This window comes from Branchiostoma lanceolatum, chromosome 2, assembly GCF_035083965.1.
Source record: "Branchiostoma lanceolatum isolate klBraLanc5 chromosome 2, klBraLanc5.hap2, whole genome shotgun sequence".
In the NCBI taxonomy this organism is placed as follows: domain Eukaryota; kingdom Metazoa; phylum Chordata; class Leptocardii; order Amphioxiformes; family Branchiostomatidae; genus Branchiostoma; species Branchiostoma lanceolatum.
The window spans coordinates 845,706-870,461 of record NC_089723.1 but is presented as its reverse complement, the minus strand read 5'-3'; the positions used below and the strand labels follow the sequence as shown (position 1 = coordinate 870,461).

Sequence of the window (24,756 nt, the reverse complement as noted above, 5' to 3'; positions counted from 1 at the left end):
CATTGTTAACTACTTTCTTTCATGTTGTATCGTCTGGTTAGGTATGTTTTGCTTCTGTTTCTCTAAGAACATATAACAAAATCCTGCTGTCTGCTTCTCAGATCCACCGGATCTTCTCCCAGGGTCTGGCGGCGCGTGACGGCCAGCTGCAGAAGGGCGACGTCATCCTGTCCATCAACGGGCGCCAGCTGCGGGACGTGAGCCACAGGAAGGCGCAGGAGCACCTGAAGCAGGCCCGGCCCGACACCGTGCTGGTGGTACGGAGGAGGAGGCAGGAGGGGGCACCCGAGGACACGGACGGGAGGACTACACAAGGTACAGGATAACTTTATCAGATATTGCAGTGTAACACCAACGTATCCTGGATAGTACAGGAGGGAATATCTGAGGGTACAGAGGGGATGACACACAAGGTACAAGATGACCTTCGGTAAGAAGGTTATATTTTGAGGTGTGTGTGTCTGTGTGGTTATTGTTTATTTGAAAGATCTCCTGGACCATTAGTCGCAGTACATGATACATACTTCACTGTGTGTGTCTGTGTCTGTGTATGAACACCATAACTCGTTGTATACTACAGTGTTGCCACTGAATTTGAACCAATGTACAAATGTTAAAAGGTAGTTTCACTGATCAATGAATGTTAAGATATTCTGCATAATACAGGAAGACTTTGCATGACGCTTGATGTGCAATTTTGGGAATTTTTGATGTGCAACCATTTTCTAGATAACTTTATTGGAAATCGCTAAACAATAAAGATTTTTCATCTTCTTGAAAATTTTTTCCAGAATGTTCAATGTGATTTTCTAGCATCAAGTCTGCTCATTCAATATACTTAGAGTCTACAGGATGTGATAAATTAGCCAGCCAACCATCCATCATTCCCACAGCTAATCAGTCGTATGGGTATCAGGACGTTCTGCAGAAGGTTTCCACCTTTAATCTAGATAAGACATAATAAAGATGAAAAGTATTGTTTTGAATCATGTCTAATAGTAGTTCAATCCTGATAATTCCCTGCAGGTGACATGAATGGAGAACCAGTCAGCGACCAGCCCTGCTCACCAACACCTAAATCTGAGCCTCAAACCCCAACCAGTCCAGCCCAGGCTAAACCGTCTACTGCTCCTGCACCAGTCACTGTCCAGCCCAGACCCCCCACGGGTCCTGCACCAGTCAGTGAGAAGCCCACGGAGCTTGTGGAGTTGGACAAGGGTGCGTTTGGGCTGGGGTTCAGCCTGGAGGGGGGGAGGGGGTCCCCCCGGGGAGACCTCCCCATCACCATCAAGAGGATCTTCAGAGGTAAGGACTGAGAAGTAGTGTAGGAGGTGGCTGACAAGTCTTACTATTCAGGCAGCTCTTTATTACCTGAGCATTTGCTGCTCTTTACAACTGTGAAGCTTCTGTTTGCCTCTAAGTCTAACGAAGATCACTTGTCACCTGTCTACCAAAAATACTGGTATAACTCTCCATAGAAACATGTTGCCAGTAGACATCTTGACATGAATCAACTTGCTATTTGGTGTATCTCTGTGGGTGGTATATGATAAAATCTTGCAACCAAACAACATGGAATTTTTTTTTAGATTCTCAAATGAAAGGAAAATGTTAAAATGTTTTTCTTGAGAAAGTTGATGATCTTTCATTAACCAGAGCTGAATTTTCTCTTCCCGTCTCTCTCAGGGGGCGGAGCGGACAGGTCAGGTGACCTGTTTGTCGGGGACGCGATCGTGGCGATCAACGGGACGGACCTGAGTGCCATGTCGCACTTCGAGGCCTGGAACATGCTGAAGGCACTGCCTGCTGGGAAGGTCTCCCTCCTCATCAGGCATAAGTACTGATCTGCTGCTGCCATGGCAACAAGGAAACATGATCTCCTGCTGCCATGACAACGAGGAAACATGATCTCCTGCTGCCATGACAACGAGGAAACATGATCTCCTGCTGTCATGGCAACGAGGAAACATGATCTCCTGCTGCCATGACAACGAGGAAACATGATCTGCTGCTGCCATGGCAACAAGGAAATATGATCTCCTGCTGCCATGACAACGAGGAAACATGATCTGCTGCTGCCATGGCAACAAGGAAATATGATCTGCTGCCATGGCAACGAGGAAACATCATTTGCTCTATCAGCAAGTAACCGCCTACATTGAAGATGTCAATGACATAGTTCTTCATTGGTTGTCAATGATAGTGTCACCATGGCTACAAGGCTGGGATAATAAAGGAGTCATAAAATTACAAAATGTGCAAAAATTTTAAGTCAAGACTATCATAGGTTGAAATCAGAATCGGACAATCAGAAATGAAGCCAAAGCCAACCAGTCAAAAGTGAATGGAGTTCATTGCATGTACTGCAACCAAATGTCATTTTGCTCTGAAGGAAGATTGCTTCTAACGTTTCCAACAGGGTTGGTCAGATGTATCCTTCTTATGCCCAAAACCTTTAATGCATTGAGCTACTTGTGGTGAAAATATCTAAAAAGTAAGATAATATCATGTTGAACTAGACCCTTAGACCTGAAGGAAAGAAACACAGTCATTTCTTATTCAGAAGAGGTCACATGTACTCGTAACCTGCACCCTTGAAACTGGTTTCTTCATGAGTTCATATGAAATTCCTAGTCAACATCACATTCAACTGTTCAGTTTTAAGGTTCTTCAGAAAGTATATGTGCCTAAATTAGTGATCTTTTCTGTATATAGAATACGATACAATATTGAAATCTATATGTAAATAGGAATACACTCTTGTAAATAGAATCTTAAAGAGTACTTAATAGTATAAACCATTTTAAGCCTTAAAGAGACAAACTGTTAGGTCAAGTGGTACAAAGTGTGTCCTAAGGTGGACTCAATGTACCAAGTGTCAATGTAGACTTTAAAATGTCTAGCAAGATTCACATTTTTAAAGAGATGTAAGGAAAAATTGATAAGCGGTGGGAGAAATTTTCCAAAGGTCTCGAGTTCATCTCTCAGTTGTTGAACCAATTTTATAATTTTGAGTCTGCTGCAGCTGTATCCATACTGCAGTTTTCTGTTTGCCAAGAATTAAGTTAGAACTTAAGAAAGAGTAACTTTTGACCATTCCACAATGTGAAGAGAGGAACACAGGATATTGGCAAGGCTTCCTTATAAGGCTGTCTGGGTTATTCCATTGTGAGGGTTTAGAGGGGTGGTGATGGCAGCTCAGGAAATCACAGTTTGTGTTACTAAAGGGCAAAGGTCAACAGAAATGGTGGAGTAGGGGTCAGAGGTTGGAGGTGACCAACATGACAATCTATGTTCTTTGGTCACTTTGTCGTCATGTGCTTGAAATTCTCCAATTCTCTACCACAGTTATAAGATTTCCTAAAGAAAAGATGTGCAAGAAAAAGCGTAATTATAAGATGTACTAGAAGCCAGATGGTGAGAACTTGGTTTGCTGTGCCCATGGGTGTTCATACCAATTAGCACATGCAGATACAACAATCATTTACAAAATGTACTTATTTATTCACATCAGGGAACAACTTAGGTACCTTATGTAATTGTATGTGTCTGTTGACATCACTCATTGTTCAGCCAAAAATGAATGTTTATTGTTGAGTAACTCCAGGCACAACAGGAATGCTCCAATTCCTGGTTCTCTCATGTAACAAATACTTGACCTGTATTCAAGTGTATCTTTGCTTTTCTCATCATATTTTATCATTCATTCATTGTGGTATGCCAAAATGCAGTCATAGCCAGCCAGATTCAGACTGCATCTACTTGGCACCATGCCTTACTATGTGAAGTGTTACGTTTATAAATATAGACTTTAAAAGCTCTTAATAGTAGAAATTTGTTCTGCTGCACAGACAGGTAGGATAACTCTGTACAGATAGTTAAGACGAATTTGTGTACATAGAATTCTACGCCTTGGCTGCTAGTTAAGCAATATTGCGCATGCAAGAATGTAGAACAACAGAGGTCATTCCTTTCTATACAATCATAATGTATTCCAATTATCATTTTTCTGTAACAGCACAATCAGTTAAAATGATTACCATAACTATCAGGTATGTTTTATTTCGTTACTTTTTTATTTCAGATTTTATTTCTGATTAGCTGTGAGGTTCAAAAGGAATATGTTGATTTTTGAGAGAAGTGTGAATGAGGAATATATGTAGAAAAATTGTCTCAAATATTTATAAATGATATTTATTTTAGAAATATGTGTCAAGAAATAGAATTATTATTGAAACGAGATCGTCTTCTGTTGTCTTTGTGTGATCTGTTATGCAAGGGCTTATTATAATATTTATTTCTCTCTTCCTGTCCAAGTCATCTAGTTTATGAGAGCAGGGCAAATGTAATGACAATAGATCTTTATATCATGACTGCCGAAAATAATTTCATCAGGTTGGTAGAATATAGGGTATAGGAGATTCTTTATACACAACCTGGTATTGATCTCACCTGCTAACTTTTCGATGTCTATCAGACACCTTCTTCAGAGCTTCTGACTGGAGTACTACTTCTCACCGCTATAAGTAGCCGATGTAGGTGGCGCTTTTGCGGTGAGAACACTGTCCCAAACGTGGCTAAGTTTGTATCCCCCCTCGTCTCCAGTCAGAAGCTCTGAAGAAGGTGTCTGATAGACATCGAAACGTTAGGAGGTGAGATCAATACCTGGTTGTGTATAAAGAATCTCCTATATCCTTTATATCATGACTGGTATCATACAACATGTGACTGTGTGATGGAGCAACATCACTTAGGCCGAATGTACTCTATTTGCCGGTGGTGAATTATTACAGAGCACTTTCCACCCAAGTCGTGTAAAAAGAAACACGCCCGTGTTTTAAACGAAGAATCAGACTGACATGATACAACATGGTTTCATGGATCAGAAATTATTTATTCAGCAAAGGGATAACTTAGTTACCAAATACAGGTGCAGACTCAGCCTTTTTAAGAACACTTCCCAAGCCTGCTTCCGAAAATTCCGAAACCCTGGAAAGGACGCTTAGAAACAGAGCCCCAAAAACACAATCTTCATGACAAAATAAACAACATTTGCCATATTTTTACCCATTTCATTTAACCAGCCCACAGAGAAGTCTGATAGAGACTAATTTCCGCCGATGAAGCCTGATTTTCAGGCTGCTAGGTTAGTGCTGCTGGCCCTGTTGTGTGGTTATGTGGAACCGTAGATGAACAGCAGGGTGCTCGCCAGTCCCGTTCCTCCAACCAACTCCCCGGTGCTCAGCTGACGCACGTAGTCCGCGGCTGCCGTCTGGAAATAAATGTTAACAGAATTCACCTTAGTTTATAAATTTACGTTTGGAACCGCATTCCCTCATTATTGTTGCTTTAAAAAATCTCTGTATGTGACAAGTACTTTGGGACCGCATTGTAAGCAGCGACACCTAGCTGCAGTTCAGAGTGAACCAGTCATTATTGCCCTGGAGAAGATGACGGACGGTCGGCTGTTATCATTTTCTTGGTTATTCAGTCATTAACCAACCTGATGAAACTATTCGCGAACTTTAAGAAGTCGACAACACTGCAATCTTTTTGGTCTGTAAAATATATTAAACCCGTCTCTCTAAGATAAAGGTGAATGTTAACGTTTGTGACTCACCTCTGCAGCAGCGTCAGCCTTGGAGGCAGCCGCATGGCAGAACGCCCCCCACCCCTTCTGCACGGGCTGGAGGATGGAGGGGTCGACGTCCCCTGCCCCCGGGGCGTTCCAGGGGTTCACAGCCCAGTCGCACACGTCCTGCACCGACCGACCCCACTCCTGCACAGGACACAAAGGGTCGTCGTATGTACAGTTTCAACCTAAATCAAAGATCTGGAAGCTCTGACCCCTACAGTTCTATGGCCGCACATGGGTTCGCCCTTGGTAATAGCCTCCGGCTAGTTGGGCAGCCCTGGGATGTACATGCTGAACCAATAAATGAATAAAAATATAAAAAAGTCTCTGAGATCCTCTGACCCCCAGAAGAAGGGCGTATGCGGAGTACTGGAGCGGGAGACTGAAGTGGTGACTCGAGAAGAAGGTAAAACAAAAGTTAAGCATGGTACCAATGCAACTTTGCCACTGCTCACGTTTTCAGCCAAGCACACGGGTTCACTCCTGCTCTTCTCGATAGGTGTGTAGGGTTCTTAACGGTTATGAGGGGTTCTTAACGGTTCTCGATAGGTGTGTAGGGTTCTTAGGGTAATGAGTTGAGTTAGTGCCAACACAGTCGTTCTCAATCCACAAACATGAAACAAACGTAACGTAACAACCAAAGGAAACAACCGAAGAAGAAGAATTGCTGACCTGATCCATGTAGAGGTTGGAGACGCTGATGATGGGGATGACCTGGATGCCGACCAGGCAGGCGTGGCGCATGGGAAACTCGTACGGCCAGCACGGCCAGTTCAGCGTGTAGTAGAAAATCGCGTCCTCGGCAAACTGGCCTGCAATGTAAAATGTGTGAAGGTTCCTTGATGTGCTCAACATGCAGATCTCCTCAAACAAAATGTATGGCATCCGGATTCCCTCCAAAGTACAGAAACAGGAACAAGTTACAGTATCTTTATCCAGTTGCTTGAGTAATTGTTTATTGGCGTATCTTATTACCTGGATGTCTAACCTTCATCACCGTATGTTACATGTATATCATGGCCATCTCAGCATCTACAGTCGGATTGAGTTTCAAGGAACTTGGGCTCAAGAAGAGGATCTGCCAGTCGTCAGACTGCAACATCTTACTGTTGGCCCTGAACTTGGTCCGATTACTGTTGCTACTGCATGAACTACATACATGTACATCAGCAGCTATAACACCGTACCTATAGTTCCGTAAGTCTTGATGTACTCGGGGAAGATGTGCCTGTTGTAGTCAGTACGTACCTATAGTACCGTAAGTCTTGATGTACTCGGGGAAGATGTGCCTGTTGTAGTCAGTACGTACCTATAGTGCCGTAAGTCTTGATGTACTCGGGGAAGATGTGCCTGTTGTAGTCAGTACGTACCTATAGTGCCGTAAGTCTTGGTGTACTCGGGGAAGATGTGCCTGTTGTAGTCAGTACGTACCTATAGTTCCGTAGGTCTTGATGTACTCGGGGAAGATGTGTCTGTTGTAGTTCCTCACGTGCCAGTAGTGACGCACAGACCGGATCTCCGTGGCCAGAGTTATCTGACCCACCTGCTTCATGACGTCATCACCCAGCGCCTCGCCCAGGGCCGCCAGACCGTGGTAACAGTTGATAGCCTGGACGGGAGGACAAAGGTTAGGGTAATGAGTGCGCAAAATAGCCCGTACTTGTTATCTCTATGAAAAGTACTTGTTATCTCTATGAAAAGTAGAAATATTGTTTTGGGTATGTCTGTCTGTCTGTCTGTCTGTGTCTATGTTTCCGGACTTCTGTTGTTAGCTTAACTTAAGAACCTCTTGGCGTACTATATTGTGATGATATCTGGTATGTGGGTAGGTGTTGGGAAGACGAAGGTTAAGGTCGATTTTGGGCCACCTGGTGTGTGACCTCGGTACTGCAGCAGAACTTCCGTTTTTCGTATCTTTTAACCTGTGAGTGCTATATGGTCCTGATGTTTTTGGTGTCAGATAGCTTGTGATGTTGTGGACTGTTATTGTGCTATTAAGAATAAATGGTACAAAACTGATGGGTCTTTTTTTCAATGATGGAAAACTTTAAAACTTTGCAGAATTTGACTACTCCATTTTCATGCCCTTTCAGTTCATTTTGCTTGCATTGAAATTAGTTATGCTACTATTGCCTTGCTAGCAAAGACTACAAACCCACCTCCGTGGACGACTCCGCCTGCCTTGCCCCTCCCACGATCCCCGTTGCCCAGGACATGCCGAGGTACCAGTCCTTGTGTTAGTGTAAATGTTAGCTTTAGTGTCAGGGTTTCTATAGTATAGACCCACCTCTGTAGAGGACTCCGCCTGTCGCGCCCCTCCCACGATCCCCGTTGCCCAGGACATGCCGAGGTACCAGTCCTTGTGGCGCACCACGGGGAAGTGCGGGTCCAGCGTGCTCGGGTTCCCAACGTCACGGGCCACCGACACTATACGCGCCATATGGTCTGCAGAGGGTTAACGAGTGTTAACTATGATACCTTTTCAGGCTAAATGTTAATCACTCAATAAAGCGCTTCATGTTCTTCGGTTCCGTGTAAGGGGGTGACTATGACGTCAAACCTACGCACGTTAAAGAACCCAACACACATATCGGCCTTCTCGGTCACCACTGAATTACCAATGACAAAGTTTTTCAGCTGGCTGTGGATCAGTGCATTTGATGTCTTCAGTCGTGTTGTATGATGTTAAAACACGTACATCAGCTGATGATCAGCACGATTCGAACTCCAGAGTAAGCCCAGTGATCGTGGTACATGACGTGGTACCCCATAGCGTACAGGAAGTACCACGGTGGAAGAGGAGGTTTCCCTAGACTAGCTAAAGTTGTGCTTTACTGGCTATGGCTAATATGATTACATAAACTACAGATTGAATGACAGTTCGTCTATAAAAGTTACCCCCAGTGTGCGCCCAGTGATTGTGGCACTTAATATAGTACCCCAGGGCGTACCACGGTACCAAGGTGGAAGCGCTGCTTGCCCTAAAGCTTGCCCGTAAGTTGTACTATGGTTAACATGATTACATGAAGTACAAATTACCTCCCGCGTGTGCCCAGTGGTTATGGTACTTGACGTAGTACCAGAGTGCGTACCTGACGTACCACGGTGGAGGAGGAGGTTGCTGTGGAGTTGTGCTCTAGTGGTTATGGCTTACATGATCACAGTAATTGCAGAAAATCTATCAAAGTTACCTCCAGCGTGAGCCCAGTGGTTGTGGTACTTGACGTAGTACCCCAGCGCGTATATGAAGTACCACGGTGGACGAGGTGGTTGCAGGATTTGTGCATTACTGGCTATGGTTTACATGGTTACATAAACTACAGCGGTACCTCCAGCGTGAGCCCAGTGGTTGTGGTACTTGACGTAGTACCCCAGCGCGTACAGGAAGTACCCCAGGTGGAAGTGGTGGTCGGAGTACATGGGGAAGCCGAAGTTGGCGTGCGGGTCGAAGTTGTTGGGGTCGGAGCTGCCGATGAAGAGCCCGCCCCACACCGGGTCGTACTCCAGTTTGTTGGCGGCGCTGAGGGAGTCGTCGATCCGCAGCCACTTCTCCAGGCACCTGGTGAGGACACGGGGAGTCAACGGGGAAAGTTAGTCTTGTTCTTGGAGTCAGTCTTATGCTCCGACCCCCTTATGTTAGGGTAATGGTTAGGGTTTGATATGGTGTGTCGGAGCATAGACTATGTCGGAACATAGGCGTCTCGGAACGTACGGATATCTCGGAAGATAGGGGGTGTCGAAACATCTATAGGGGGTGTCAGAACATAGCGTTGTAACCCAGCTCTTTTGTGTGATTTACAGATCTGCTATGACCCTGAGTAGGTCATTGATCCACAGCAGCGCAAGAAGTGAGGTAAGTTCAGTTGAAGTACTGTTTGTCTAGCGTTGCGTTGACAATACTATCTCGCAGCAAGAAACACTAAGAAGAAGCTTACCTGCGAATCTTCTCGTCCAGCTGATGGTAGTGGTTGGTCTCGAAAGCGCGGGAGATGCTTGCGAGCCTGGTTACCATGGCGATGTCCTTCCCCACGCCGTAGCTGTTGCTCTGCGTACAGACCGCGTCCAACGCCACGCTACTGCTGTCCGTCCGGATGGCGTCCAGAATAACCTGTCGGAAACATCACACAAAGTTACTTACTCTAGCTGCTGCTGTCCGTCCGGATGGCGTCCAGAATAACCTGCCGGAAACAGCACACAAAGTAACTTACTCCAGCTGCTGCTGTCCGTCCGGATGGCGTCCAGAATAACCTGCCGGAAACAGCACACAAAGTAACTTACTCTAGCTGCTGCTGTCCGTCCGGATGGCGTCCAGAATAACCTGCCGGAAACAGCACACAAAGTAACTTACTCTAGCTGCTGCTGTCCGTCCGGATGGCGTCCAGAATAACCTGCCGGAAACAGCACGCAAAGTAACTTACTCTAGCTGCTGCTGTCCGTCCGGATGGCGTCCAGAATAACCTGCCGGAAACAGTACACAAAGTAACTTACTCTAGCTGCTGCTGTCCGTCCGGATGGCGTCCAGAATAACCTGCCGGAAACAGCACACAAAGTAACTTACTCTAGCTGCTGCTGTCCGTCCGGATGGCGTCCAGAATAACCTGCCGGAAACAGCACACAAAGTTACTTACTCTAGCTGCTGCTGTCCGTCCGGATGGCGTCCAGAATAACCTGCCGGAAACAGCACACAAAGTTACTTACTCTAGCTGCTGCTGTCCGTCCGGATGGCGTCCAGAATAACCTGCCGGAAACAGCACACAAAGTTACTTACTCTAGCTGCTGCTGTCCGTCCGGATGGCGTCCAGAATAACCTGCCGGAAACAGCACACAAAGTAACTTACTCTAGCTGCTGCTGTCCGTCCGGATGGCGTCCAGAATAACCTGCCGGAAACAGCACACAAAGTAACTTACTCTAGCTGCTGCTGTCCGTCCGGATGGCGTCCAGAATAACCTGCCGGAAACAGCACACAAAGTAACTTACTCTAGCTGCTGTCCGTCCGGATGGCGTCCAAAATAACCTGCCGGAAACAGCACACAAAGTAACTTACTCCAGCTGCTGCTGTCCGTCCGGATGGCGTCCAGAATAACCTGCCGGAAACAGCACACAAAGTAACTTACTCTAGCTGCTGCTGTCCGTCCGGATGGCGTCCAGAATAACCTGCCGGAAACAGCACACAAAGTTACTTACTCTAGCTACTGCTGTCCGTCCGGATGGCGTCCAGAATAACCTGCCGGAAACAGCACACAAAGTTACTTACTCTAGCTGCTGCTGTCCGTCCGGATGGCGTCCAGAATAACCTGCCGGAAACAGCACACAAAGTTACTTACTCTAGCTACTGCTGTCCGTCCGGATGGCGTCCAGAATAACCTGCCGGAAACAGCACACAAAGTTACTTACTCTAGCTGCTGCTGTCCGTCCGGATGGCGTCCAGAATAACCTGCCGGAAACAGCACACAAAGTTACTTACTCTAGCTGCTGCTGTCCGTCCGGATGGCGTCCAGAATAACCTGCCGGAAACAGCACACAAAGTTACTTACTCTAGCTGCTGCTGTCCGTCCGGATGGCGTCCAGAATAACCTGCCGGAAACAGCACACAAAGTTACTTACTCTAGCTGCTGCTGTCCGTCCGGATGGCGTCCAGGATAACCTGCCGGAAACAGCACACAAAGTTACTTACTCTAGCTGCTGCTGTCCGTCCGGATGGCGTCCACAATAACCTGCCGGAAACAGCACACAAAGTTACTTACTCCAGCTGCTGCTGTCCGTCCGGATGGCGTCCAGAATAACCTGTCGGAAACAGCACACAAAGTTACTTACTCTAGCTGCTGCTGTCCGTCCGGATGGCGTCCAGGATCACCTGCCGGAAACAACACACAAAGTAACTTACTCTAGCTGCTGCTGTCCGTCCGGATGGCGTCCACAATAACCTGCCGGAAACAGCACACAAAGTTACTTACTCTAGCTGCTGCTGTCCGTCCGGATGGCGTCCACAATAACCTGCCGGAAACAGCACACAAAGTTACTTACTCCAGCTGCTGCTGTCCGTCCGGATGGCGTCCAGAATAACCTGTCGGAAACAGCACACAAAGTTACTTACTCTAGCTGCTGCTGTCCGTCCGGATGGCGTCCAGAATAACCTGCCGGAAACAGCACACAAAGTAACTTACTCTAGCTGCTGCTGTCCGTCCGGATGGCGTCAAGGATAACCTGCCGGGAACAGCACACAAAGTTACTTACTCTAGCTACTGCTGTCCGTCCGGATGGCGTCCAGAATAGCCTGCCGGAAACAGCACACAAAGTTACTTACTCTAGCTGCTGCTGTCCGTCCGGATGGCGTCCAGAATAACCTGCCGGAAACAGCACACAAAGTAACTTACTCTAGCTGCTGCTGTCCGTCCGGATGGCGTCCAGGATAACCTGTCGGAAACAACACACAAAGTAACTTACTCTAGCTGCTGCTGTCCGTCCGGATGGCGTCCAGAATAACCTGCCGGAAACAGCACACAAAGTTACTTACTCTAGCTGCTGCTGTCCGTCCGGATGGCGTCCAGAATAACCTGCCGGAAACAGCACACAAAGTTACTTACTCTAGCTGCTGCTGTCCGTCCGGATGGCGTCCAGGATAACCTGCCGGAAACAGCACACAAAGTAACTTACTCTAGCTGCTGCTGTCCGTCCGGTTGGCGTCCAGAATAACCTGCCAGAAACACCACACAAAGTTACTTACTCTAGCTGCTGCTGTCCGTCCGGATGGCGTCCAGAATAACCTGCCGGAAACAGCACACAAAGTAGCTTACTCCAGCTGCTGCTGTCCGTCCGGTTGGCGTCCAGAATAACCTGCCAGAAACACCACACAAAGTTACTTACTCTAGCTGCTGCTGTCCGTCCGGATGGCGTCCAGAATAACCTGCCGGAAACAGCACACAAAGTAGCTTACTCCAGCTGCTGCTGTCCGTCCGGTTGGCGTCCAGAATAACCTGCCGGAAACAACACACAAAGTAACTTACTCTAGCTGCTGCTGTCCGTCCGGATGGCGTCCAGGATAAACTGCCGGAAACAGCACACAAAGTTACTCTATGGGTGACGTGTTGGTGTAAAAGATATATTGGGTGACGTGTTGGTGTAACGTTTAGGGGTATTTGGCCCAGAAGCTAGAGGTTCGAATCCGCTGACATGCCACCAATGTTTTGTCCTTGGAAAAGACACCATGCACAACTTTCCTCACCACACCCAGGTGTAGAAATGGGTACCTGACTTCGGTTGGGGAGCCGAAAGGCGGTGGAAGTAGAGGATTATGCCCCGCCTTCCAATACCGTGCCCTAGACACAGTGGATAACAACCCACTGCCCCCACGGCCTAAAAAAAGGCTATCATAAGCACCTGTACCTGTGGGTGTAATTTTTGGGAACGGGGGCACCAAAAATGCACTTTCAGGGTTCTTATTTTTGTTTTTATTCTGTGGAATGTATCAAATATTCTCCTATATCACGACAGTACATCAAGCAAATGAATGAATAGAAACAAAAACAAGTAAACATTTCCTGCTTTAGGTCAGGGCTAAGATCTATTCCTCCTCAGGCATGAGGCCCGAGTCAACCTATACACAAGATGTGATAAAAGTTATCTGTTACTATTTGGGCTAGCTTATCACTGAACGATCGAGACAATCCAACAGCAAGACGTTGCCGTACCTGTAGTTTGGCGGGATCGTTCCTGATCTGACTCACGGCGACCGGGTCGGGATCCATTCCGGCGGGGGGAAGCGGCTCTTCCATCAGCCACTCGTCCCCCACGTAGCCCTTGAAGGTGAAGGGCGTGGAGACCAGCGTGCCGTGCGCAGCAAGCAGCTCTTCCTGAACGGGGAAATCCACAGAGGCAGGGCCTGTTAGAGATTATTGCGCGTCCAGATGATTGACAAATTTCTCGACGGTCTTTAATTGACCGCCCATGATCAATGATCTTTCAAACACAACAATGATCATTCAGTCTATCTCTTTTGGCCACTTTCCTCCATCTTAAACTAGTTTTTCAGTTCTGCGCTTTTTGGGGTTGCCTGTTTGATGGCTTAAAATTACCAACGCACCAAAAAGTAAAAAAAGGTATATTGCAAAAAAAAAAACAAAAAAAAACATCAGATCTAGTCTGAGGCACCATAAAGTCTACTCCATGGCATTTTCTAAGTAGTCTTGTCAACTTTCTTACAAAAAGATTCAAACTTCACCCTTATGCCACTCTTTTCTTCTGCTTTGTATTTTTAAGGGCATTGGTCCGTTTTTCCTCTGCCTTACCCCGTTTACACAGACTTTGGTCTCACCAACCACAGAGCCAGGGGTAGTTATCTAGCCCGTCCCGGACCGGCTGCCCACCTGATGCGGCACGGCGATCATCAGTAGGTCCTCCCGAGGGTTACTCCCGAAGAAGTCGCCGCCGCGCTTGTTCCACCGGAAGTTGATGTATCCCGAGTTGCCGCTCGCGCAGGAAGTGACGTCAGGTCGGTAGGGGTACACGCCTGCGTACTGGTCCAGTACGCGTGCGCCATCCAGGTCACCTCGGGCCGTGCTGCCAACATACACCAGCTGGGGATGAAGTAGTCATTTATAAAAGTAAACAAAACAATGATCTGAAAATCATTAAGACTTCTGACAAAAATCAGCAGGAAATACTTGGGCGAGAGCATTAGGAAACATCGCACTTTAAAGCTGATAAGTAACGTTATGTCCTTACAGAACATAAGTGACACTAGCGTAGAAGTACTAGTAGCTCGAAACGTTTAATCTTACATTATTATCAGAGCATTTCTATACAAAAAGCTAACTTGAAACAAACGAACGCGATTTGGCTAGTCTCATGAACATGGACCAACCCAGTTGCCCACATTACAGTTGTAAATTTCAATCCAAGCCCTTTTGCAATATTCTGTCTAAATGCTTCTTTCGGGTTCAGGAAAGCGTTCCTAAAAAGTTTGAATAACTTTGACCCTTTTATTTGGGAGCTGCCTTTATTTTCAACTTCATGGCCCTTCACGAAATGGAGAAGAGGAATGCACGCCTTATAATACAGAACTGGGCGGTGGGGATAGTAATGTGTCTGTGTGCTGGTACGTTTCATAGTTTTTGGTCCGACCTGCATGCTGCCGGTGAACTTCCCGCCTCTGGAGGGGGAGAATTTCGCGCCGTTTGCGTCAACAGATAACGTCATCTCCTCCGAGAAGTACGCCACGAACTTCCGGGTCCTGGAGAGAGATTTACTGTTATTACATGTACATGGGTCACGTGACAAGGGTCACAGTCAGGAGTTTTGCTCGTGACATATCGGCCGATAGCGACATTCAAAGAATCGAACCTACAAATTTGTGGTAAAATGTCACAATTACATGACAGCTTTCAAGTTTAACCAACCAGCTTGGCAGTAATGCTTACGTCAAAGTCACGTGATTGCAAACTCCCTAATATGGATGTCACCATGTCCAAGTGTGTACACTATTTGGACTATACCAATTTTTCGTCTCGTCTTGAATCTACGTTCATTTCGTCTTTTTCATTAACAATTTCAGATTAATACAGATAACTTCGGCTATTATTGTGGAAGAATTAAATATTTGAGCACAGTCCGACCTGTGGTTGAGTTTGTTCCCGGGTTCGTCCAGTTCTAGCACGAAGGACTTCCCGCCGGAAAGGACCGCGCCGCCGCCCCCGCACTGGTACTCGTACGGCTGGGTGTCCCAGAAGGTGGGTGGGTCAACGAACTTACCCACCCTGTAACAACAACAACAGCATCATAAACAACAACTACATCAACAACAACAACAACAACACGCACAGGTACTCGTACGGCTGGGTGTCCCAGAAGGTGGGTGGGTCAACAAACTTACCCACCCTGTAACAACAACGACAACAGCATAAGCAACGACAACAACGACAACAACGACAGCGGCACTGGTACTCGTACGGCTGGGTGTCCCAGAAGGTGGGTGGGTCAACAAACTTACCCACCCTGTAACAACAACAACATAAACAACAACAACAACAGCATAAGCAACGACAACAACAACAGCGGCACTGGTACTCGTACGGCTGGGTGTCCCAGAAGGTGGGCGGGTCCACAAACTTACCCACCCTGTGAAAATGAAATTGCAACAAGCAAATGCACAGTCAAGCACACCGTAAAAAGACGTTTCAAATCAACCAGTATGATGAAACCTGTAAAAACATACGCATAACCACTTTCTGGCTGTCTGCCATAGCAACAACATTAGACCCGAGCCAAACCAGGCTTCCAATGCTGCAAGTATCCTATTACACCACTTGTGTCTTACATGCTGTCACTCTGCAATGTTCACATAACTGCAGACACATCTGCTGACGCACACCTAGACAAACGAACACACAAACCGAAAACAATGCCTCCAATTTCACGAAGGTGATGACATCAACATGCTTTGGAGAGAAATGAAACTTACCTGTGGATGGCGTAGTAAACCACGCCCTCTGGGAAGTTGGAGACGTACTGCAGCGTCCTGCCGTCTGAAGACAGACTGCAGGTGTCGCCTGTGCACGTGACCATGGGGTGGGAGTTGTCCCAGGCGTCCTTCGTGTTTGCTGCCACCTAGCGGCGTGGAGTATAATCGCAAGTAAATACGACTACTTGAAGGCCCTCTTGGCTTTACAGTTGAATTGGTTTTGTGCCTCCCAAAACACAATGTTCCGATTATCTTTTTCTTTTCGCGACAGAAACATTGTTTAGAAAATAACATACTTTGGGGAATGTAAGCAAAGCTGCAAACACACGACTTAGCAGTTGCACTCAATGCTATGTAATCAAAATATTCTCTGGTTACTTTGTGCTTATACCAACTCACCTTCTGATGTATAGATATATGTATCGGACTTGATTTCAGCTACTATCTTTTTCTGAATCTTATCCAAAGTGAAAAGTTTCATATTTCACTTCATGTCATTTAAAAAACTTTCAATGAAAATAAATCCCCAACCTGAATCTCGTTGATGCCACCCAACGGCTCACTGAACTGCAGTACCAGCGTGAACCGCTGGAAGCCGCCCCCGATGTCTGCGCAGGAGGGGGTGCGGCAGATCGTCTCGGTGCAGGCGGAGAGTTCCCCCGAGGAGACGGGCCCGGGCGGGACCACGGGCGGCGTGGTGGTGGTACCGCCGGTAGGTCTGGTGGTGGTGGTACCAGAGGTGGGTCTGGTGGTACTCGCGGTGGTGGCGGTGGTTGTGGTTTGAGAACCTTGGAGGAAATTTCATAGAGGATAAGCCCATTTGTGGTTCCGACTACGCATGTGCAGTGTCAAAGGTAAAGGCCACTGAGACGTAAAACAAAACCCGTCTAGACGTTGTTATGTAAATCTAGACAATGTCGATACGAGAACTGTTTACAAACTGGGGGCCTTCACCTTTGACACTGCACATGCGTAGTCGGAACCGCAAATGGGCTTATTTGCATCGAATCACGGCGATACAAATTGCTCCTGCGGAAGGTTTAGCACACTGGACACTGAAACGGATTTACTATGTGAGGAGATACAAAATGACTACATCGGGGCCCATGGACCAGCACGACAGGACGGGGGACGATACAAACTTCCCGGCACCTTTGACCCACTACCGGAGTCACGTGCCTATACAGTTACGTGACGAAGTGTTGGGTCAGTAAGTCTAAAGAAGGTTGTAGAGAATGCAGTGTAAAATGTGTTATCTTTGAGTTGGTAACGACATTGACTAGATCATACACATGAATGTAACCTGGTCAGAAAGTGCACTACTACTCTAACCGAGAGAAACACTGTTCATTTTAGCAGTATACACAGCATCATAACTGTTCATTTTAGCAGTATACTCATATTCAGTATTTTTCTGTCAAATTTGACTCATTCTCTGAGCCAAATGTGACTAACAACCAACTTTGAGCTCCGTAAGGTGGAACCTTGATATATCCTTGAGGTGAAAACTAAGAGGAAAGTTCACCTGATCCGTCGCATGTGTAGTAATGCGGGTTGTCTATCCAGAACCCGGCGGGGGAGACAAAGAAGCCGATCCTGTTGATTGCGTAGGCGAGCTGGCCCTGCGGCACGGTGGCGGTGTAGGTCACGGTCAGCCCGTCGGGGGACAGCGTGCAGCGGGTCGGGTTACACGTCAGCATCACGTGCGTGCTCGGCCACCTGTCGGCTGTGTCCACCGCAACCTGGGGGCAAGGTGGATGCACTGTTTACACTAGCACACTGTTCACACTAACATTGGATAGGTTATGCCATCTATCGGCGGAGTCTACGGCAACTTGGGGGCAAGGTGGGGGCACTGTTCACACTAACATTGGATGGGATAAACCGCTCACAATAGTACTAGCATCTGCCTGCAGTGTCCACCGCAGCCTGGGGGCAAGATGGGTCCACCGTTTACACTGGCGTTGTATGGGACACACTGTTTACACTAGCAGCTGTCTGCAGTGTCTACAGCAACCTGGGGAGATGTTGACATCATATTGCAGCCAGATTCTCAATGACCAGAACCCCGTTCAATGAGTTCTACCGGGATTTGTATCTGGATAATGCTGCCATTTCCAGTTTGAATGTTCAGAAAATACGGCCTCTAACAGGCCCTTTTTCACAACAGCCTTAAAACATGCTATGCTACATGTAGCCGTGGAACTCATATGAGGACTATGTAATTCTCCAAGTACCATGGTCATGGAGTTTCTTTATAAGCCTGAATCCCTATGAACTATGTGTTTGAACGATAGTCGCAAGTTCCTAGTCTTCGGCAATGTTAAAGCAGCCTATGAGAATTGAAGTGTTGAGCAACGTTGCAAGTGGTTACCTGAATCTCCTCCATGTATGAGACCTGAGTGCCGAAGTCCATGGTCAGCTGGAACTGCTGCTGCCCGCCCCCTAGCGGCTGGCAGGAGGGGTACAGGCAGATCTGCTCAGCACAGAGCGCCCTGGGTGCAGGCTGCAGTCTGCTCTCGGCTGTGGGAAGGCACGAAACGTGTGATCTTAATCAGCAGTTATCGCCATCTCCACGCATCGTGATCAGAGACGGGGGGCACTACAGGCTTCTTTGGCACCTTTGACCCGTTACTGGTGTCACGTGTCGGAAGTGATGGGTATGAAGTGACCGCCAACAATTTGCTTAATGTTATGAGCGTGTTGTTATAGTCCTGTCGGAAATAAAGGGACAAGAGCCACAACAATGAATGATTGTTGAGAAGTTTTAGATATTCGCTTATGAGCAAAGCGTTAAAGAATACTAGTAGTCAATGTTTTACATATGTAAATACCAGTTCAATTCAGACTCTATCATCTAGAGTCTGTGAACGTAGCATGTCTAATAAAGATTTCAAAGATTTCATAGATTTCAAAGATTTCAAAGATTTCAAAGATTTCAAAGATTTCAAAGATTTCAAAGATTTCAAAGATGATCAAAGAAGAGCTGAAACAAAGAAGAGCTAGTAAGCGAACTCCTACTCTGGGCGCCAACTCATGGGCATTCCTCTGTCGGGCAACCCCGAAGGACCTACATAGACCAACTTGCTGGGGATGTAGGAGCGAGGTCTGAACATCTAGACCAACTTATGGCGGACCGTGTTGCCTGGAGGGAAAGAGCAACCCTAGTCCGGGCAAGCTGCCCGATATGATGATGATGATGATCAAAGATGGTCTGTTTATGATGTGATAGTAGTTTTGGATGTGACTGATATACTGAATGTGTGCCACCTACCTTCCCTCTTCCTTGAGCATGAGACGGTGAGCGGGTTGGCGTTCCAGTCGCCCCACGGCACCACGAAGCGCCCCACCACGTTGAAGGCGTACGCCATTGTGCCGCCGACGTTCGACAGGCTCGGCTTGACGCGCACGGTGCGCCCGTCGTCGTCCATGCGGCAGGTGGCGGTATCGCAGCTGTGCATGTTGCCGGAGAAGGCACCGGCGGGTTCGGCTGCCCACTGCACCTGTAGCGTGACGCAAATGTTGTCAGAACCTCAAGTTTGAGTCGACGCCAAGTCGACTCAAAGGCCCAATTTACACTTGCATTTTTGAGTCGACGTGGAGTCAACTCTGCACTGTGCAAAGAGAACACCTCGCCACTCAACTAGCGTTTTCTAGTAGAAAAACTCCACTTGAGCAGCCAAAAGCCGAAAACCTGTGTGTAAATGGGGCCCAAAACTCAAGTGTAAATCGGGCCATTACCAAGCACATTCTGGAACTGTGAGGGGAGATTATAACGTTTTCTGGAAGGGCCGTTTTTCATACTAAACTCCAAGCAGATGTTAGGAGGGGAAACCGTCACGTTTTCTGTCTGCACCATTTATTTTTTCCTGACAAGCCCCCCGCCCCCCCCCCCCGCCATGACAAACTCATGTCGTCATTAGAGGTTAACACGGAAGTAAACGCTCTTGTTACCTGGCTCATGTCGTCTATTAGTCCTGAGAGATTAACCCGGAAGTAAATGCTCTTGTTACCTGGCTCATGTCGTCCACCGCTTTAGTGACGTGCAGGATCAGCTCCAGGTTCCCGCCGCTGCACGTGGCCTCCCCGAACCCCGAACCGCCGTCAGCCGCTGGCAGGTGAAAAAGTATCGTTAAAAAGTTGTAACGGTCTGTGCACACTACCGCCTATTCTTTGTCCCAAGTATTTGATTAGAGTTCCTCCCTTCTATGTGCAAAGACCTTTCCTGCAAAGTGTTGATGCAAAACTAATTCCATAGGGAATGTGTGCAATTCATAGAATTTGATCTCAGTACTATTCCAATGGCTCCACCCCTGAAGCGTCGCCAAAATGTAACCAGTCTCTATTCAGTAACGTTACTTTTTGGCGACGCCTCAGGAGCGGAGGCATTTTTACAGTACATGTATTACGATCGCTCTGAAAATATTTGGATATTAAGAGCCCTTGCTTATGTTGTTGATATTCTACCAAGCTATACGCAAAAGGTGTTTATCTTCCTTCCACATTAGTCAATTTGTTAGAAGGATAGAAGACCATAAGAATTGGTTTCCATGCTTTTGTTTTTGTTTCGAGTAAGCTTTCATTTCTGGAAGACGTCATGATAAATTTCTCGCCCTCTAGAATCTTTCTTTTGAACTGCTGACAACAAACATATAGATCATATTGGGCAAAATATCTGAACGTGTCAGAGGTTTGTACTCTCGGGAAGCAAAATTTCATCCAGCTTCATTTCTTAATGTCAGAGGCACACAGACAAATGCAAGCTAAACAATCAGAAGAGAGCTAACTTTCTAAGGGAATTGATGGAGGAAGAAAAGATAGAGGAATTGAAGAAAAGATGGAAGAATTGAAGAAAAGATGGAAGAATTGAAGAAAAGATGGAAGAATTGAAGAAAACAAACGAATTGAAGAAATGATGGAGGAATTGAAGAAAAGATTAAGGAATTGTATGAAAAATTAAGGAATTGAAGAAAAAAGGAAAGATTTTTCTCACCAGATGTCTCTGTCGGACAGCGGAAGTCGGTATCGACGCCGTCCACCGCGCTCAGGCAGTAGGGCGCCAGTACTGGGTCGGCTGCATTGAACAGGTGCGTCAGAAAGGGGGCGCCCCTGACCAGCGGCACCTCCATGGAGCCCTCGCCGTTGGAGAAGAGGAAGTTTGCGTGGAGCTGCCCCACACTCGTCATCACGGGCTCTCCACTGCCCTCTATCCCCACACGGACGCCGGAGTTTCCTGCGAACAGACGGATCATTAAGTAAAGTAACGTTGAGGAGGACCGGAGGACACCAGGCCATGTGCAGCATGCGGCCCGGTGAGCAGTGGATCATAAGTTGCAGAAAGTTTATGGCGCCCCCCGTCCATGTTCGTGAAATATGAAATTTCAAGCTAAGTCGGATATCATAATCGTATTCATCATTTGAATAGAGAGCAAATAGCTACATTGCTAGCTTCCTAATGCCCTCTTTCCCCCAACACATACTCCGGAGTTAGCTCCCAGTGATCGAACAGACAGGAAATTATAAGTGTGTTTATCTGGATAAATGAACAACATATAATTGATTAATTGATTAATTACCTTAATAATTCGATGAAGTTAGACCTAAGGTTCATATATAGTACCAAAGGTTTATTTCAATGATGAGCAATAAAGACATTGCTAAATAATAAAAAACAGAGACATTGATTGATCACTTTGATAGGTTTTCGACGAGACTGTCAGCGCCTTTAAGAGCTACACAAGTCATTTGAATTGTGATAAGATAATGTATTCCCTCGCCCCACCTGTGAATGCCGCCTTGGGCGCGCCGTCGGGCCCGGACACCATCTGCTTCATGTTGGTGCCCACGCTGACCACCTTGTCCCAGGGCGCCCCCTGGCGGCTCGGCGTCTGCTGCATCATCTCGTCCGACCGCACGGTGGCGTTCCACCGGTCCAGCGTGTAGGCGTCGTACGTGATGCCCTCCCGGGACAGGACGGCTGCCGGGACGACAAGGTCAGGAGCATGAAACTTGCAGGCAGGATGACCGCACATAAGATAATCAGTTATGTAGTATTGAAGGCACACTAAATATAAGCTGGCCGAACCTAGGTGCTTAAGTAGTATTGAGGTCATACGGCTGAATTCCTATTAGAAATTCGCGGACTTCTATTCCTTCCATCTGTCATTTCATTTACAGTTCTTTGAGCATTAAAATCGTCTGAAACGCTGTCAATCAAAAATGGGTGGGTTGGAGGTATGTTCCAGTGCTATTGAAATAGCGATAGCTTATTCACAGTCACGTAACTACTAAAGTGAGAAAAGTTCTAAACAGTTGATTTTCATATATATCAAGGGTTGGGGGTATGTTCCAGTGCTACTGAAATAGCGATAGCTTATTTACAGTCACGTAACTACTCAAGTGAGAAAAGTTCTAATCTGTTGATTTTCATATATATCAACTTAACTGAGTCTTGTCAAGGTAAATTTGAAGAGCACCCGACACATGAACAATTCTGTCAAGTTTCTTAGAATTATTGTCTTGGGTTCCGACAAGGCGGCTGCTATTTGTACTCTCACCATTGACGTCACAGCCGATATCATCTGGTTTGAATCTAAAATGGCGTGTAGTGACTGGTACGGTAACTTGCAGTCAGATGCGACGTTTCGTAATGTTCATCATCAAGGAATTGGTAAAAGTATGGTGAAGTGGCTCAAATCAAACCGTTGAACCGTTCAACGGTTTGGTTGGTGCCATTTTACCATACTTTAACCAATGCCTTCAAGGTAAACATTACGAATAACTTGAACCAACCGTTGGGCAACTCATAATCCATTGCATGAAGAAAAGAAGCCAAACCCTTCAAATAGCTCAAGTAGAAAACGATTTAGAAAAGTAACCTCCATTAACATCAATCCGCCGGGTTACATAAAAACTTCGGACCACTCAAGTTGTAAAACCGTGGGTTTGAGAGATCTCTAGTGCAGCACCCCCAGGTATGCACAGTTTAGATAAACAGGAGTGCATTATACTGGGGGACATTGGGCTGGAGATGTGTTTCGACGTATCTTTTCAGGGTGGAGGAATTATGTACCTGGCGTTAAAGTTATCATTATTCAACACGCTTACCGGAGTACGGGAAGAGCCCCAGGGGGACGGTGCATGTGAAGTGCGTTCGAATCATTCGACGGAAGCCCGTGTGATACAAGTACAATGGTCTGCCTTTTTACCGGAATGCCCTTTTTACACCGGAATGCCCATAGAGGAGGGTGAAGTCTACCGGAATACACTATGCTTTGACGAGTAAACATCACAGGTTGTTGGCATGAAATGATATATCAATGGCCCAGGGAACGAGATATCACTAGAAATTAGTGATGGCCATCGGCGTCGGCGCCCCCCGTTTTATAACCCAAAATATCGCCCTGTCCGGGTGTTTAGAATTTAGAATTTCAAAATTCATCTCTGCATTTTATTTTGAAGTTTTTTGTTGCATTAGGAATTTTTCATTTCTACCACAGTGCTTACCGGAGTACGGGAAGAGCCGCATGGGCGCGGTGTGCGGCTTGATCTGGTTGGTGGCGAAGTGGCCGGTGGGCAGCGGGCCCTGGTCGCGCAGGGTCCCGACGCGCTGCGGAGGCGCCTCGGTCGCCAGGATCCGGTTCACCCCGAAGATGCCCGACACGTCGGCGGTGGAGAACGTCTGGTCCTCCAGGACCGTGCAGCCAGGGGGCAGCGCCGCGCGGCCCTGCGGGAGGAAGCACGCTAGCAGCCCGAGGAATAATCTCCAACGACCCGGCATGGTTGTGCGTACCTGTAGGGAAATGGGAGAAGCTACTTGACTGATTCTAGTTAGAAAAGTATGGTAGAAAACGGTTCATAGGACAACATGTCATAATGTACATAAAGGGGCAACGCATTACATTGTTGAAGGGGGTAGAGTGGTGAAGATTTTAGGGTATGACAAGCAAAAGAGCTGGAAAAACTACTAATACTGTACGAGGAATAAGAGGAAATTAATGCAAATTGGAAAGGATTTGAAATAAAAGTATTTACCGGAAATAAAAATGGTCAGAAAAATCCTCTTCTCTATTTTTCACCCTCACTGGCTTTTCAAATGGAACACATGTGCAGGTATCGTTACCTGGGAACTCCTGCAGGTGTTGTACCTGGCATGTTGTACCTGTGCACACACCTGTACCTGTACCGGACGAGATAACGCCGGCAAGGTGACACCTTACCTTCAGCGGGGACCTTTGTAGGTCAGAGGTCACGGACTTTATACAATTCTTACATCACTAGATTGTAAATATTTATCAGCAAACATGGTGGCACGATGGCCTTACGGTTAGGTTTGTTGACTCAGAACCTTGATCCGGAGGTACTGAGTTTGAATCCCTGCCCGGTCACGATGTTGTGTCATTGGGAAAGGCTCTAAACGCCAAATTCCTCACTTGACTCATGATCAGGCGGTAGATTTAAAGCTTCGGCTACAGACATCTCTCGGATATAACGTTAGATAGAATTCCCGTATTTGAGTTAAGTCACTAGCACGTTAAAGAACCCACCACTCTTATCAAAAAGAGCAGCAGTTCTTCCGTTTACATATCTGTATTTACAGAAGCACGTTATAGCTTGCTTTAAAGGCAGCTGTTCCATATGTATAGGTTATATAACGTACCCTTT

General features: G+C 46.7%; 3 protein-coding genes across 3 annotated transcripts in view; 2 read left to right on the top strand and 1 right to left on the bottom strand.

Annotated features, from left to right (window-relative positions):
* LOC136426447 (PDZ domain-containing protein 2-like) overlaps positions 1 to 326 on the top strand; it is a 72,298-nt gene extending 71,972 nt beyond the window's left edge. The window contains exon 20 of the mRNA XM_066415112.1: positions 102 to 326. Within this exon, the coding sequence (XP_066271209.1) occupies positions 102 to 326 (225 nt within the window). The remainder of the gene's footprint in view (positions 1 to 101) is intronic.
* Positions 327 to 994: 668 nt separating this feature from the next.
* Positions 995 to 2,129, top strand: LOC136427136 (pro-interleukin-16-like). The gene is made up of 2 exons (XM_066415866.1): positions 995 to 1,305; positions 1,687 to 2,129. The coding sequence occupies exons 1-2, from the start codon at positions 1,032 to 1,034 to the stop codon at positions 1,842 to 1,844; spliced, it is 432 nt and encodes a 143-aa protein (XP_066271963.1). The 5' UTR covers positions 995 to 1,031; the 3' UTR covers positions 1,845 to 2,129.
* Positions 2,130 to 4,873: 2,744 nt separating this feature from the next.
* On the bottom strand, positions 4,874 to 23,943 carry LOC136426446 (uncharacterized). Its single transcript, XM_066415111.1, has 21 exons — positions 23,599 to 23,943; positions 21,875 to 22,069; positions 21,086 to 21,325; positions 20,106 to 20,203; positions 19,367 to 19,595; positions 18,467 to 18,615; positions 17,602 to 17,834; positions 17,047 to 17,054; positions 16,624 to 16,880; positions 16,093 to 16,238; positions 15,248 to 15,388; positions 14,757 to 14,865; positions 14,000 to 14,209; positions 13,325 to 13,486; positions 9,571 to 9,743; positions 8,965 to 9,194; positions 7,923 to 8,080; positions 7,067 to 7,244; positions 6,308 to 6,447; positions 5,621 to 5,779; positions 4,874 to 5,272 (listed from the first exon to the last, which is right to left on the bottom strand). Exons 1-21 carry the CDS (start codon positions 23,870 to 23,872, stop codon positions 5,174 to 5,176), a joined length of 3,588 nt encoding a protein of 1,195 aa, XP_066271208.1. The 5' UTR covers positions 23,873 to 23,943; the 3' UTR covers positions 4,874 to 5,173.
* Positions 23,944 to 24,756: the final 813 nt, after the last annotated feature.